The following is a 13,307-nucleotide window of genomic DNA, read 5'->3' as shown; positions in this document are numbered from 1 at the left end:
AATATTAACAAAAATGAGTTCTCAATTTTTCTTGTCTTAAAATAACAGTCAGGATCCCAAATGAACATTGAAACAGGTTTTTCTCACTGTAATCATTCCTCCTGTTCATACTGACCATTAAAACATCCCCTCATGATGTGCTCACAGTGTAAGTGATAGGGGATAAAGTCTGCAATCCACAGCAAAGACTTATTAAAATTTATTTTAAGCTTATATAAGGCTTCAGCAGTCTGATTTAGTCAAATAAAGTGGGTACTTCAACAGTTACAGTCGTATTAAAAATTCCCTTTTTGTGTTTACTCAGTCAGTGTTCATTTGGGCTCCTGACTTTTTTTTATTTTTATTTTTTTTTAAGGGCAGACTTGAAAAATGACAAACCACTTGGCACCTGGAGTTGGAAGACTGAATGACAGATATATATTTTCTCAGCAAATAAATTACCACTGATTACTTTTGAGCAAGACACTAAACCTCAGTGTTTTAAAATGTAAATGAAGAAGCTGGATTATGTGTTCAGTAAACTTTTCCTGGAACAGGACTGAAATTAAGAGTTAGCCATAATTCTATCACTTCATTTCTCATCAACTGGAGTAAATGCCACAAGCTGACTTTCAAAGAAGTGTGAGTGCTTTAAAGGAAATTAACCAGCAGATTGGTGCAGACGCTCAACTGACAATGGAAGCTGTGTGATGCTGACAAAACACTGCTGGGAAACAGAGTGTTTGTTTCTGAAAGCCCTGATGTTAATAATTCCCATTTATGTGTGTCTGTGTGTGTGCATGTATACCTGCCTACGTAGTGGATGTAGTAAATACATGTATGACTGTGTGTGGATGTAAAAAACATAATGTATATGTATATTTGTTTGTGTGCGCGCGTGTGTGTGCGCGGGCAGTGTGTGCAATGTGCATGTGTATTGTTGTGTATGCATGTGACTGAGTGCACCTTTACGCTTGCTTGTGCTCGTAAAAAGCTCTATTAAAAGTGGCTAAATGCTTCACTGCATTATTTACATTACACACACACACACACACACACACACACACACACACACACACACACACACACACACACACACACATTTTACGATCTCAACATACTGTATGATCTCCACAGGCACAGTCAATGATTAAGGTTGTTCTGAAAGATGTTTCTGATTCTTACTCTCTATCTGTACATTTACTGTACATTCATGTAGTATATATGTTTCTCCCTCCCTCACTCTCATGCTGACCTTGAGAAGGTTATATATGTATTCATATTATCACATCTTCCTTAAATCAGGGTTAAGCCAAAAAAACACTCTCACACTGGCAACAAGTACAATACTACTTTTAATCAATTCAAAGATCATATCTCCTGTCGTTTTTTCAGTTGTTCAGTTATAAAGTGGAGTTTTTAATATTGTACTGATTACATTTAAAGCCCTTTATGATCTGGCTCCCAGTTATATTGCTGAATTATTGCCAAGGGTGGACTTTACCTTTCAGGGCAATTTAGACAACTACCTGGGGCCCCCCTAAAAGGGCTCCAAACAGCCATAGATTTATAGCCATGTTTAGATACGGAAAAACTATTGAATTATGTTACTATTCTAACTCATTGTACCCTGAAACAACTTATAAAAAGGGCCCCAAGAGCACTTGAAAAAACATGCAACAGTACACTTCTACTTCAAAGGAAATCATTGTACGACTATAGTTACACAAAATATAACAAATAAAATAAGATGAATTATTATTGATTAATCTATCCAGCATTATATATGAATTAAAAGCTCCTCTTTGAATAAACATTCAGTAAATCTCTCAAGCAGTTTAATTCTCACTATGTTATTGTATGAGTGTGATATACAATTCCTTGTTTGCACACAAATTATGCTTCAGTTCAGAAGCTGCAACCTCTGAAGCCCAATTGTCAAGAGTCAATATGTCACAATGAGTCCACAAAGACCATCCTGTTCTTGTTTTTCTATTAAGGTTTATCAGGCCATGACTGTTCTTTGCCACTCACTTGTTTTGATGGTGGGAACTCAGAATGACGCTCCATTGAAATTGCTATAGACCTGAATCCTCTTTGGGAGGATGTACAATACATGTTTTGCCCACCCTTAAATCCTCGGTGGAATACATTTCCATTTATTGTGTTCTTGAAAAGAGGAAGCCCCTGAAAGGTTGTTATGGTGTGGTTTTTGGGTGTCAGCCAACAACGTTAATGAAACAATAAACATTATATTACATAACAGACTATGGTATTTTTACCAGATCAATTCTAAATCATTTCCAGTTGCTCTTAGTTTTGTTTAATGGACAGGTCCATCTCTTTGTCTGTAGACAGGATCTTTTAGGGCAGGCACAACCTTTAAACCCATGAAAACCTCTCATGTGCTGCCTTTGCTCTGCAGCTCGTGAGATTCCCCATGAAACTACATACTGGTCTGCAGTGCAAGTGTGTGGTTTTAATGGTCGCCTCCCAGGTGTTAGAGCTTTTAAGTGGATGAGTGTGAAATAGATGAGTAGATGGTATGTTGATGGTATGATGGTATGTGCTGTGGCTCGCTGAACCTCAGGACATCCTGGAGAAACCACAGCGTTTGATGAGACTCACACAAACAGGTCAGGAAGTTAAGTAACACCGCAGCCTGGAGCCAAAAGGCAATTCTGTTGTGTGACAGTTGTTATAAACAGAGTCGACCTCTGACCTTTGGGATTTGCATGTAAAAGCTGAGCTCTGACACAATACGGAATACCACTGTACAGACATGGCAGGAATGTCTTAGAACAAGAAAGGGGAGAAGGAATCTTGTAGGTGCTTGTGAGTAAGTGTGTAGGCATGGATGTTACTGTAGGTGTCTGGCTCCAGGCATTAGACTAAATATCTATATTTGAACTTATCATCTCACTCCATAATTCAAAAAATCATACATGAGAACATACAGGAAAAGGAATGCGGTCTACTCACGGTATGCCAATCTCAAAGATGTTGTTCTGGATTAGCTGCTTCCCCAGCATGATGATGCTGAGCTGAATGCACAACTCGATGAGGCAGCCTCCTGGAGCACACTGAGGGAGATACACACTCAGTTTGGACACTTAGTTATTATCAACTGATGTCCTACTTATTTGACAAAATGAAAGTATGCATACTAACTTCTTCCATCCGATAATCGTTGAAGACGTACACGTAACTTCCCGGTCGACCAGCAAACCTACGAAAACACACAATAACTTTTAATTAACATGGACTCACCTTCTACTGTAGCAAAGTCTTTTTTTTTTAACAGCGATCGCAATAAGCAGTTGTGTTATGGCGTCAAGTGTAATCCAGGTGCCATCCACTCCTAAAGACACACCGATGCAGGTCTTACCGTCCCTTGAAGAAAGCCACGTAAAAGATGGGTGCATAAGCATTCATGAACTTGAGCAAGAAGGCTTTCAAGATGAGGCGCTCCTCGAAGTTGGTTTCTGTTTTAGGAATCTCTGGAAAGTAGATAAAGTGAAACTGTAAAAAAGGCTTGTCATGAAATTGATGTGTTAGATGAAAAAAAAACTTGTTAAATGACGTATAAAATCGAGCATATGTAAAGATACTAGGTCAGGTTAATATGTTTTAAAAGGATGTTTAAGTCTTCCAGACTGGTTTTCTACAGTAGGTCTGTTTAGTTCATGGTGATAACATGATAACTGAGTCTGTTCTGATAGAGAGAAGTGGTAAATGTGTCAGTCTGATTCCTGAAATGGAGTTATAACATGATCACTGTGCTGGAAGTAGGTTAAAATACTGGGACTTTTAACGTGGCATATCCGGTCTCTCCCTCACGCACACACACACCCCTACCCATTCTTTTCCTCTATTTTAGAGGGTTTGAATATGAATGTAAATGCGGTTGAAACCTCCTGGGATGACTGATGGGACGGCTGGAGCATGAAAACATCAAAGTTTCATTAAACTGTCCACCCGGAGGCAGAATGACTCTTTCTTCTTCTCTCACACACACTAACGTTCACAGAATCAGAATCATTACATGTAAAAATGCTGATTTTCTTATTGAGATTTTCATATTTCATCACAGATATTAAGAACACAAACAACTGATTTAACCTCTGACTCCCATTAGTAACCAGTAAGAAACAGAAGAAACCTCAGCTGGACAATGGGCAAATATTAAGATACATTCAAAATGTTCTATTGATACTGAACTACAGTTTGATGTCTGTTGTTTGAATATCATACAATAAGATAAAATGAGAGTGAGGCTACAACCTTTTTTTGCACAGTCAGGAAAACAAATTGCCACCTGGACATTTTTGAGCTAACTATTATGTTAAAAAATGGTTCAACACTTTGTGAATTTATTGCTATTCACTTTCTAGCTGAGATTTAGATGAAAAGATTGACACTACTAGTACATTAAGAAATGGCGCTACAGACAGACTATGGTTAGCTTAATTTAGCTAACAAAAACAGAACGGAAACAGTTAGCCAGGCTCTGTCCAAAGGTGAAAAACTATACCTATCAGCTACAAGTTTTGCCTATAAACACATTATATCTTGTTTGTTTAGTCAAAACAAAACAATCAACTTTTGGAAATAACATAACATTGTTGGCTAGGTTTTTCCACTTTGTGTTAAGCTAAGCTAACAGTCTCCTGGCTGTACCTTCACATTTAACACAGGCATGAGTGGTATCAATCCTCTCATCAAACTGTCAGCTAGAAAGCCAATACATGTATTTTCCCAAAATGCATATATGTAATTGTATTTTTACCAGGAAAGGTTAATTATTGCAGACAAGAAATTAGCACCACAATAAACATAAAACATTCAGTAGAGGTTCCAAAACATACAACAAAGACATATATGAATGTTAAGCTATTCTTTATTGAGGTTAGTTTGTCGAATTTCTGGAGATTTTGCTCCATTTTTTGTGTTCTCTGTATGTGTGTCCATTGGATTATTCCTGCCACTGTATTAAAGGAATGAAGAATGTATTTGTCTACCTAGCTCAGTCAGCCACACCGCCACAGCGCCGTAGATTTCATCAAGGATCAGAATAACCACTAAGTTGATGATGACCGCGGTGGCCGTCACCGTCACCCGAACGTTGGACTTGGTCTCTGGGTCGGGGCTCATCGCCATCAGGGCCGACACAGTGATGCGATAGATGATGACGCCAAAAACTGCTGAAAACGTCAGCCCAAACTAGAACCAAAGCAAGAAAAATTAATTAGTCATAACTCAACCGTATTTGTCTGATACTCACATTGCAGTGGCTGGAATTAATATTTCAAAGAACACATCAATGTAGGTCACTCATGTATTCATTTATGTACATTAACTTTGTCATATAGGTTTATTTTTGAATTTAAAGTGCTTTCATCCATACATACTGAAAAAGTGTGTGATTTTAAGTAGAGCATTAACCTGACTTTTATGTACTAACCATGAAGAGAATAGAGGAAACGTTAATGAAGTATCCAGGAAGACGGTCTTTCCAGGTCAACTTCTCTATGGCAGGCTAACAGGAAAGAGAGGAGGGAACGGAGGCAGAAAGAGACAAAGTTAGCATTCACTCATACAATGGACTATGCTTCATCAGCTTTTTGGGGAAGTCTGTGGTGCAGAACGTGGAGACGCCTACTGAGACATCTCAAAATGAAAGAAAGAAGCTGTTGCATTCATAAAAATGAATCTCAGTGTCCTGATGTGAAACGCAGCATCACGGTTCTCCTTCCTGCTCTCCAATGGTTTGTAAAAGAACATGGAGATGCCTACTGAGACATCTCAAAAGAGAAGAAAGAAGTTGTTGCATTCATAAAAACAAATCTCGGTGGCCCGATGTGAGACGCAGCATCACAGTTCCCATTCCTGTCTTCCAATAGTTTGTACTGTAAAAGCTGAATGGAGAGCTGAAGCAGCCACAGCAGACCTACACAGGAAACATTACTGCGTTTCAGCAGTGACATAAATGAGCACTTTTTTTACTGTATGAATCCTACATTTGGATGACCACCTTGGAACAAATGTTTTCTTTCCATAGAATTAAATACCCAGATGACCCTCCGTTGGTGTGATTTATCCCAAGAGCTGATACACTGGTATATTTTTGTAGCTGTTGTAGTACTGAGATGTTAAAAAATCAATACATGACATAGAAAAACATTTATTGGTGGCACTTTTTGAGAAATTTGAGTCCAACTTATGGACACATTTCTGCTACACATTTTCTAATCTAACTTTAGGTCTTTATGCTAAGCTAAGTAAAGTGTCTGCTGGCTGTAGTTTCATATTTAGCATAAGTGACAAATATGAGAGAGATATCAGTTCTCATTTCAAAAATGGTCTAAAGTATTCCTTTAAGACTATGAATGTCACAGCAAGCCCAGAAACAAACCTCTTTACAAAGATGAACAAAATCTATCCACAAATAGACTCCTGTCCTAATTTGAAATTAACAAATGTTCAAAGTTAAAAAAAAAAAAAAAAAAAAAAACTGGGGAGAGGCAAATAAAGAGTAAAAATTGTCACAAGACAAAGTTAAAAGCAGTTATCTGAAAGTTGGACTCAGTTATGAAAATTCTGGACAGTCTGGTGCCAGTGTGCTAAAATGTTTGTGTGACTTGGTTCTCTGAACTCTGAACCATTGGAAGAACCTGACCTACTTGCGTCAGAAAGAAAAGCTGTTTGACTTGCCTGCCTGAGAAAAATGCTGCATCTCCATTCCCAGGTATGTGGCCCCCTTCACCCCAGCATTGGTAATTATAGGCATATACACAAATCGTTAGATGAACAAGCTCAGGCAGAAGCAGAATGCAATTTCCCACACATACACACCCATGCATGCTTAGGCACACACTGATGGACACAGGGCCTGATCTCACTGTGCATTCAAAGACCTCCAATATACCTATTAGCAGGACAACAGCATCATCTAGTGAACATACTGACTCAGTGCAACCTGCAGAAAGTATAAACTTTCCTCACACACAGACTAAAACCACACATTCAACCCCAAATCAGAAAAGTTGGGATGTTAAATTAAAATTAAAACTGAAAATAGCGATTTGTAATTTTTAACCCTACATTATTCAGTGTTTTACATCATGAATTTTATTATTTAAAATAAACAGTTATTTCAATTTTGATTATTGCAACATATTTAAAAAAAAGTTGGGACAGTAAAGCATTTGCCACTTTGTAATGTTGCCATTCCTTATCTTTCTTATGTATATGTATTTTTGGGCTTTTTTTTCTTTATTCATACAGTGACTGGCAAAGTGGCCGACAGGAAACAGAGGAGAGAGGGGGGAATGACCTGCAGCATAGGTGAGCTGACCGGATTCGAACTAGGGACACTGCAATTATGTGGTATGCGCTCTAACCACTCAACCACCAAGGCCCACTGAAATCTTTTTTTTTTTTTTGCATTTTCCACACTGTCCCAACTTTTTCAGTTTTATACACTACTAGTCAAAAATTTAGATGTGACACACACACACAAATTGACAAACTGAAGGTATTGCTTTATTGAAGGACAAAAAGACCTTCAAGGGGGAAGTGTGGGGAGAGTCATCTAAGAGAAGGGTAGTAAATGGGTCAGGTGCTATATTTGGCTTCTAAATTCCATTGAGGAAAAGCCCTCACCTCATGACAGAGACTCACTTTTACTATTATTATTTCTCTATGTGGCACATATCTTCTGTTCATCCTCCTTCCTCTGTCTCTCTCTTTGTTGTTTTGATGATGAAAAAAATATGCAACAAAATAACCGAAGTGGCCAATATTCATGGTATGAGTGCTATACCCTAACATGTCATCACCTATGTGTGTATACATACTATCATTGTAATATTTAGATTTGTCTCTGACATAAAGTGTTTATATTCTTTGAATAAATAAATAAACAATTAGTGCATATAACATTTAAACCTTCATGCAAACTTTGATGTGCGATGTTTATGTGTGTGTATGTGCAGGCACACGCACAGTCACAAAAAGATTTACTATGTAGTGCTCTACATTTACCATGCATTGTATTCAAATCAACCATATAGTGCACTCAAAAAATGAAATGACACACACACACACACACACACACACACACACACACACACACACACACACACACACACACACACACACACACACACACACACACACACACATACACACACAGGGATTAAAGTTCTCCGTTGCTACAATGCATTTCCATCAATTGGACTGCTAAAAGGCCATTTTTTAGATCAGTGCAGGTCTGATTAAGAATTTCAAATTACTTATTAGGCCATTGATTATGATATCAAGCTTCACCGATCAGCTGCTTCTGTTTACTGTTGTTGAGTGGTGCTGTATCCTAGGTTTGTGTGCTTTAAATGATACCCTACATTATGGATTAAACTGAATCACCATTTAAAAATGTCCTCTGGTCAGGCATAGACCACCTTTTAGTAGCTACCAGCTTGTCTAACATTAGCCCGTTTTCTTCAAAACACACGGCTCTCTGGAGGACTAAAGAAAGAGGACTAGCAGATATTTTGGATTATAATGACACAATCAACCTCTCCAATACAAAACGACTCATCAGACAACTAATAAGGTAAGCAAATTTGGTTTGCCTTTTTGCCGTGGTCCATTGTGAACCTCTGTGCGCAAGGGAGATCAGAATAATAGGCTAACAATAACAAGGCCTACCATTTGTGGCTGTTTGTCAGCACAGTTATGCAGTACAATATTTACTTATCATTATGTTATTATCGCAAACCCTTATGGACAGGGGTCATTCATATGTGGCACCTGTAGTAACACAACATATGGCTTCAAGGAAATTCAATATTGCAGATGCCTTACACACTGACCGACATTCTCTGGTCAAACAACCTGTTGGCATATTGTTAGACAACTGCAGTGTGATGAGAGGGAGATGGTCTAGAGACGAGACCCAAATAAAAATGGAAAACTCGTCTCTCCTAGACATCAGTGGAGACACCATTAATATGGTGTCTAATGCAGCCAAGGCCCTTCTGAGTCCTTTCCAAGGATATGTGGAAGAATTCTGCTCAGATGTCTATTATGACATTGAAAAATTCCCAAAACAGACAGAAGTTTTTGCAGAGCTCTAGGCTTTACTCCATTTGGAGAATAAGAGCCTGATCCGTCCCATCAGCAGCAGATTTCTTCAAATGTTGGATGTATGTAGCAGAGTGTGGGAGCTTCTGGAACCACTGTGCACTGTCGACAAAAATCGATGACAAAATTAGTTGCCAACTAATTTAATTGTCGGTTACATCATGAGTGTTTTATTGTGATTTGCGGAGCGGTGAACTCCAGCAGTAACAAACAAGAGCAGCTGACCAACACACACTGCAACCAACTAGGTGCTCAGTCTGTCTCACCTCAACAACAATGCGCCTGCTCAATGTGTTGGACAGCGATGACTTTGCTGGAGCGAACCGGAGCTAGCCTTTTCCACTTTTGGAAAACCGTGATACAACACTGTGGTGCTGTAGTAATTCATTATCCGATTCAGTGGCAATATGGGCAGCCAGCATCTTGCCGGGGGCAGTACGGGGCACACCAAAAAAAAAAACAATAAAATCTTTTTTTTATTGCTCATTTACACGTCACGTCAATTATATAATGTCACCAGGTTGGATCAGTTAATCTTGTTGCAGTGAGCGCCCTAGCTCCAGTTTATGAAATAACAGCTTCTACCTGCTGAGATCTCACAGTTAGAAGTAGGAGATGGAGAAAGGTGCAGGGGTAGATGATTAAAAAATCAGTCTGCAGACCACCAAGGTGAGCTGGTTTAGACTCGACTCTCGGTTGACATTTCTAGAGTATGGGTGTGACTGTGTTGCTGCTGTTAACACTACTGTGCTGTCTGCAGAGGAGGTTCCTTGTTAGGTGTAATGCTGATCAGCAGGATGGGACACACCTGGGCCCAGTGTCTTCTAACTATAAAAGCCAGAAGCTGTCAGTTCATCTCTCTCTCTTCTCCCCGACACGCTCCTGCATTGTGTCTTTAATTGTTTTACTTTGTTCCATCATACAACACCCACGCACACCACGACTGACTTTCAGACTCATCCTACTTATCTGTCATTTTTTGTTAACTTAATTACTTTGTTTTGATTAAATTAACTTTTGTATTGACAGCCTGTGTTTTTCCCCTTTTTATTGCCACAGTCTAGAGCCAGGCTGTGACAATGGGATATATTATTAGTGTGTTTTATTTTTGGTATTCGTGATTGTTATTTCTATATATTATCCATATGGGTGGATAATATATTTTTAATTATTATCCATATGGGTGGATAATATATTTTTAATTATTTTAAAAATAATTAAAATAGTGAAATCTGTTATTTTGTTACTTTATTTTTTTGTTTGTTGTATCCTACAGTTTGTTGATGAATTTGAAAATGTATTTTACCTGTTCAATCTAATTAAATAAAGCATTTGCAAAAAAGTCTCCATCATTATTTCACAAATAAATGGAAATGAGCCGCTTCACATCTTTGCATCAGTGCTGATGGTGCAGCATGGGGGTAAAATGGTTTGGTCGGCGGTTTTCCTTTTAGTCTCATTGCTACTTAACTTGCAAGTATGCTTGCAACAGAAGACATGATATCCATTTAAAATGCATTTCAGATGTAACAGCAAGATCAATTGGTGGCCCTGTGTTGTCCATACCTAGGCCTGAATGGCAGGAAGGGATGCATATTTACAAATGAGATAAAATTGACCAGACAAAACACGAAATATTTTGTGTTCATACTGTCTCCAATAAAATACAAGTTGAAGTGGCCAAAGCCGTAATTTCAAGCAACATACTAAAGAGCTTTTCTCATCATGTTTTTTTTTTTTCATCACACACACACTCACTCACAGGTTGATAAACTGGAGGGATTGTTTTATTGAAGGACAAAAAGACTTTCAAGGGGGAAGTGTGGGGACAGTCATCTAAGAGAAGGCGAGTAAATGGGTCAGTTGCTATATTTGGCTTGTAAACTCCATTGAGGAAAGCCCTCACCTCATGACAGAGACTCACTTTTAATATTATAATTTCTCTATGTGGCACATATCTTCTGTTCATCCTCCTTCCTCTTTCTATCTCTCTCTTTATTGTTTTGTTTGATGAAAATATATGCAACAAAATGTGGCCAATATTCAGGGTATGAGTGCTATATCCCAACAGGACATCACCTACCTATGTGCTTGTACATACTGTGCATCACTGTAATATTTAGATTTGCCCCTGATATAAAGTTTATATCACTTAAATAAATGAATAAATAAATAGACAATCCACATAGACAATGACAGACAGTGCAAAAACATTCAAACCCTAATGCAGACTTTTGTGTGATGTCTATGCATGTGCATGTGCATGTACAGTGTGCACTACACTAACCATGCATTGTATTTAAATCAATCATATACTGCACTCAAGAAATTAGATGATCAAAAACTAATATTTCACATTTTATTGCTGCAAAAATTATCATCAGTGATATTACAATGACGATGATTCATTAGCATCAGAAATCTCAATTTACTGCTCATGATATAATTACTTAAGTAATTAATACAATAGTTTTTTTTATTACTCATAAATTCATTATTAATCTGGACAGAATTCATGGATTTTAATCAGCCAGTTAAGCAAATATAAGCAAATGAAGCGCTGGGTTGTACACTAGCTGAAAGTAAATCTCTGGATGGATGCATGCTCCTCCACACAGTTGTTTGTTTGCCTATTTTATAAACCGCAAGCTGCTGGCTTTAATAGATACAGTATGTAAAAATATGATTCGAAAGAATGCAAATATTCATGTAACAGTGTATCTGTAAGACACTTAGGGATACTATAAATCAGAATGTGTCTCACTTTATTAACACTGGCAGGTTCCACTACTTCAAGTTTGGAGAACAGTCTGTCAGTGAAAGACAGGTATGGCTTAATTTATGAAATAAACCAGAAAGAGACAAAAAATGATTGAAACAGACAAGTATGTAGTTCATATCATATAGGCCCTAATGTAAAAAAAATAAAATAAAAAAATAAAAATAAAATTGTTTGTATGATGTGTCTCATTTATGTGTGATGTACATAAAATAATATAAAAAAAAACACTAATTCTAAATCTAACACGTAAATGTGTGACTCAAGTACACATGTACCCTCGAAATATAATCTAATATATTTCATCCTCCTGAACATTTCATTGTCTTAGCTAATAAATCTAGTATGTTCAAATGTGTGTGTATGCGTCTGTGTGTGTGTGTGTATGAGTGAGAGAGTTCTGTGTCGCCATAGTGACGGTCACTAATCTTACCCCTGGCTTCCTGCCCAGCATGCATTACACCCACTCAACTGCCCTCCCTCTGTTTCTCTCCATTCCTCTACTTCTCCAAGTCTCTGTTTATTGTTATTTCTCTCTCTTCTTCTCTTTGTCTCTTTTGATTCTCGTTGTTTTTGCAGTTTTTTTGTTTCACACATTTTATCAGTTTGAAAGCTGGTATGAGCTATTGCCAAAGCAGCAGATGTAGGAATATACTGTACTAGAGTTATAGCATTCAAAACAAAGGTTAAAATAGAGGTTTTTCACTGTAGACCTTTTTACTTGTTATTGCAGGAAAGGCACAGGTGTAACTAATAATGTTAATTAACAAGCTCTGTTCAGTTAAGCCAGCAAGCACAATCAGCCATTATTATTGGTTACATCTGAGTCTATTCCCTGAATGAGAAAGGTTAAAGGTTTTTGTAATAGTTTAAGGATACTGTAAGACTGGTAGTATTCTATTTTATATATTCATTCCTGAAAATATAACGCTGTGTCTCAAATCACATACTTCTGTGTAGTATACTGTGTTAGTAAGCTAGCGTAAATAAGTTAGCGTTAGCAAGCTAGCATTAGCGTTCGCAGTACCAAATCATTACAGACTGCTAAATTAACTCAATAAACCTACTAATGGCTTATATGTGATAGCAGTATACTGGTGCTTAGTGCAAAAAACACATGTATACTAATGCATTTGTATAAAACAGCGATGTTCGCTGTAGTTACAACGTCCTCGTTGCCATTTCCTGTTTGAAAAGTGGTCCCTCAATTTCTACTATGTAAATATTAAGTGTAAATACAGAAGTACACAATTTGAGAGACAGCATAAGTTATTGAAACAGATCACTAATATATAGTTTAAAGAATTATTTACTAAACAGTTTTAACAACTTGGCAATGTAGTTTTTACATTGCTATTGTCAATATTTAGATGTGTTCATGAAACATGCTTATGTCTATGTT

The 13,307-nt window shown here is 37.5% G+C and overlaps 2 protein-coding genes across 2 annotated transcripts in view; both read right to left on the bottom strand.

Moving 5' to 3' along the window:
- optn (optineurin) overlaps positions 1–13,307 on the bottom strand; it is a 413,618-nt gene that overhangs the window by 355,395 nt on the left and 44,916 nt on the right. The gene's annotated exons all lie outside the window — the stretch shown is intronic.
- ano2b (anoctamin 2b) overlaps positions 1–13,307 on the bottom strand; it is a 67,706-nt gene that overhangs the window by 22,849 nt on the left and 31,550 nt on the right. The window contains exons 16-20 of the mRNA XM_062443526.1: positions 5,444–5,518; positions 5,001–5,202; positions 3,368–3,479; positions 3,151–3,208; positions 2,962–3,062 (exon numbers count right to left, since the gene is read on the bottom strand). Of these exons, the coding sequence (XP_062299510.1) occupies positions 2,962–3,062; positions 3,151–3,208; positions 3,368–3,479; positions 5,001–5,202; positions 5,444–5,518 (548 nt within the window). The remainder of the gene's footprint in view (positions 1–2,961; positions 3,063–3,150; positions 3,209–3,367; positions 3,480–5,000; positions 5,203–5,443; positions 5,519–13,307) is intronic.

The sequence above is a fragment of the Scomber scombrus genome, chromosome 22, assembly GCF_963691925.1.
Source record: "Scomber scombrus chromosome 22, fScoSco1.1, whole genome shotgun sequence".
Taxonomy (NCBI): Eukaryota; Metazoa; Chordata; class Actinopteri; order Scombriformes; family Scombridae; genus Scomber; species Scomber scombrus.
Note: the sequence above shows the minus strand (reverse complement) of the source record. Positions and strands in the feature narration are given on the sequence as shown.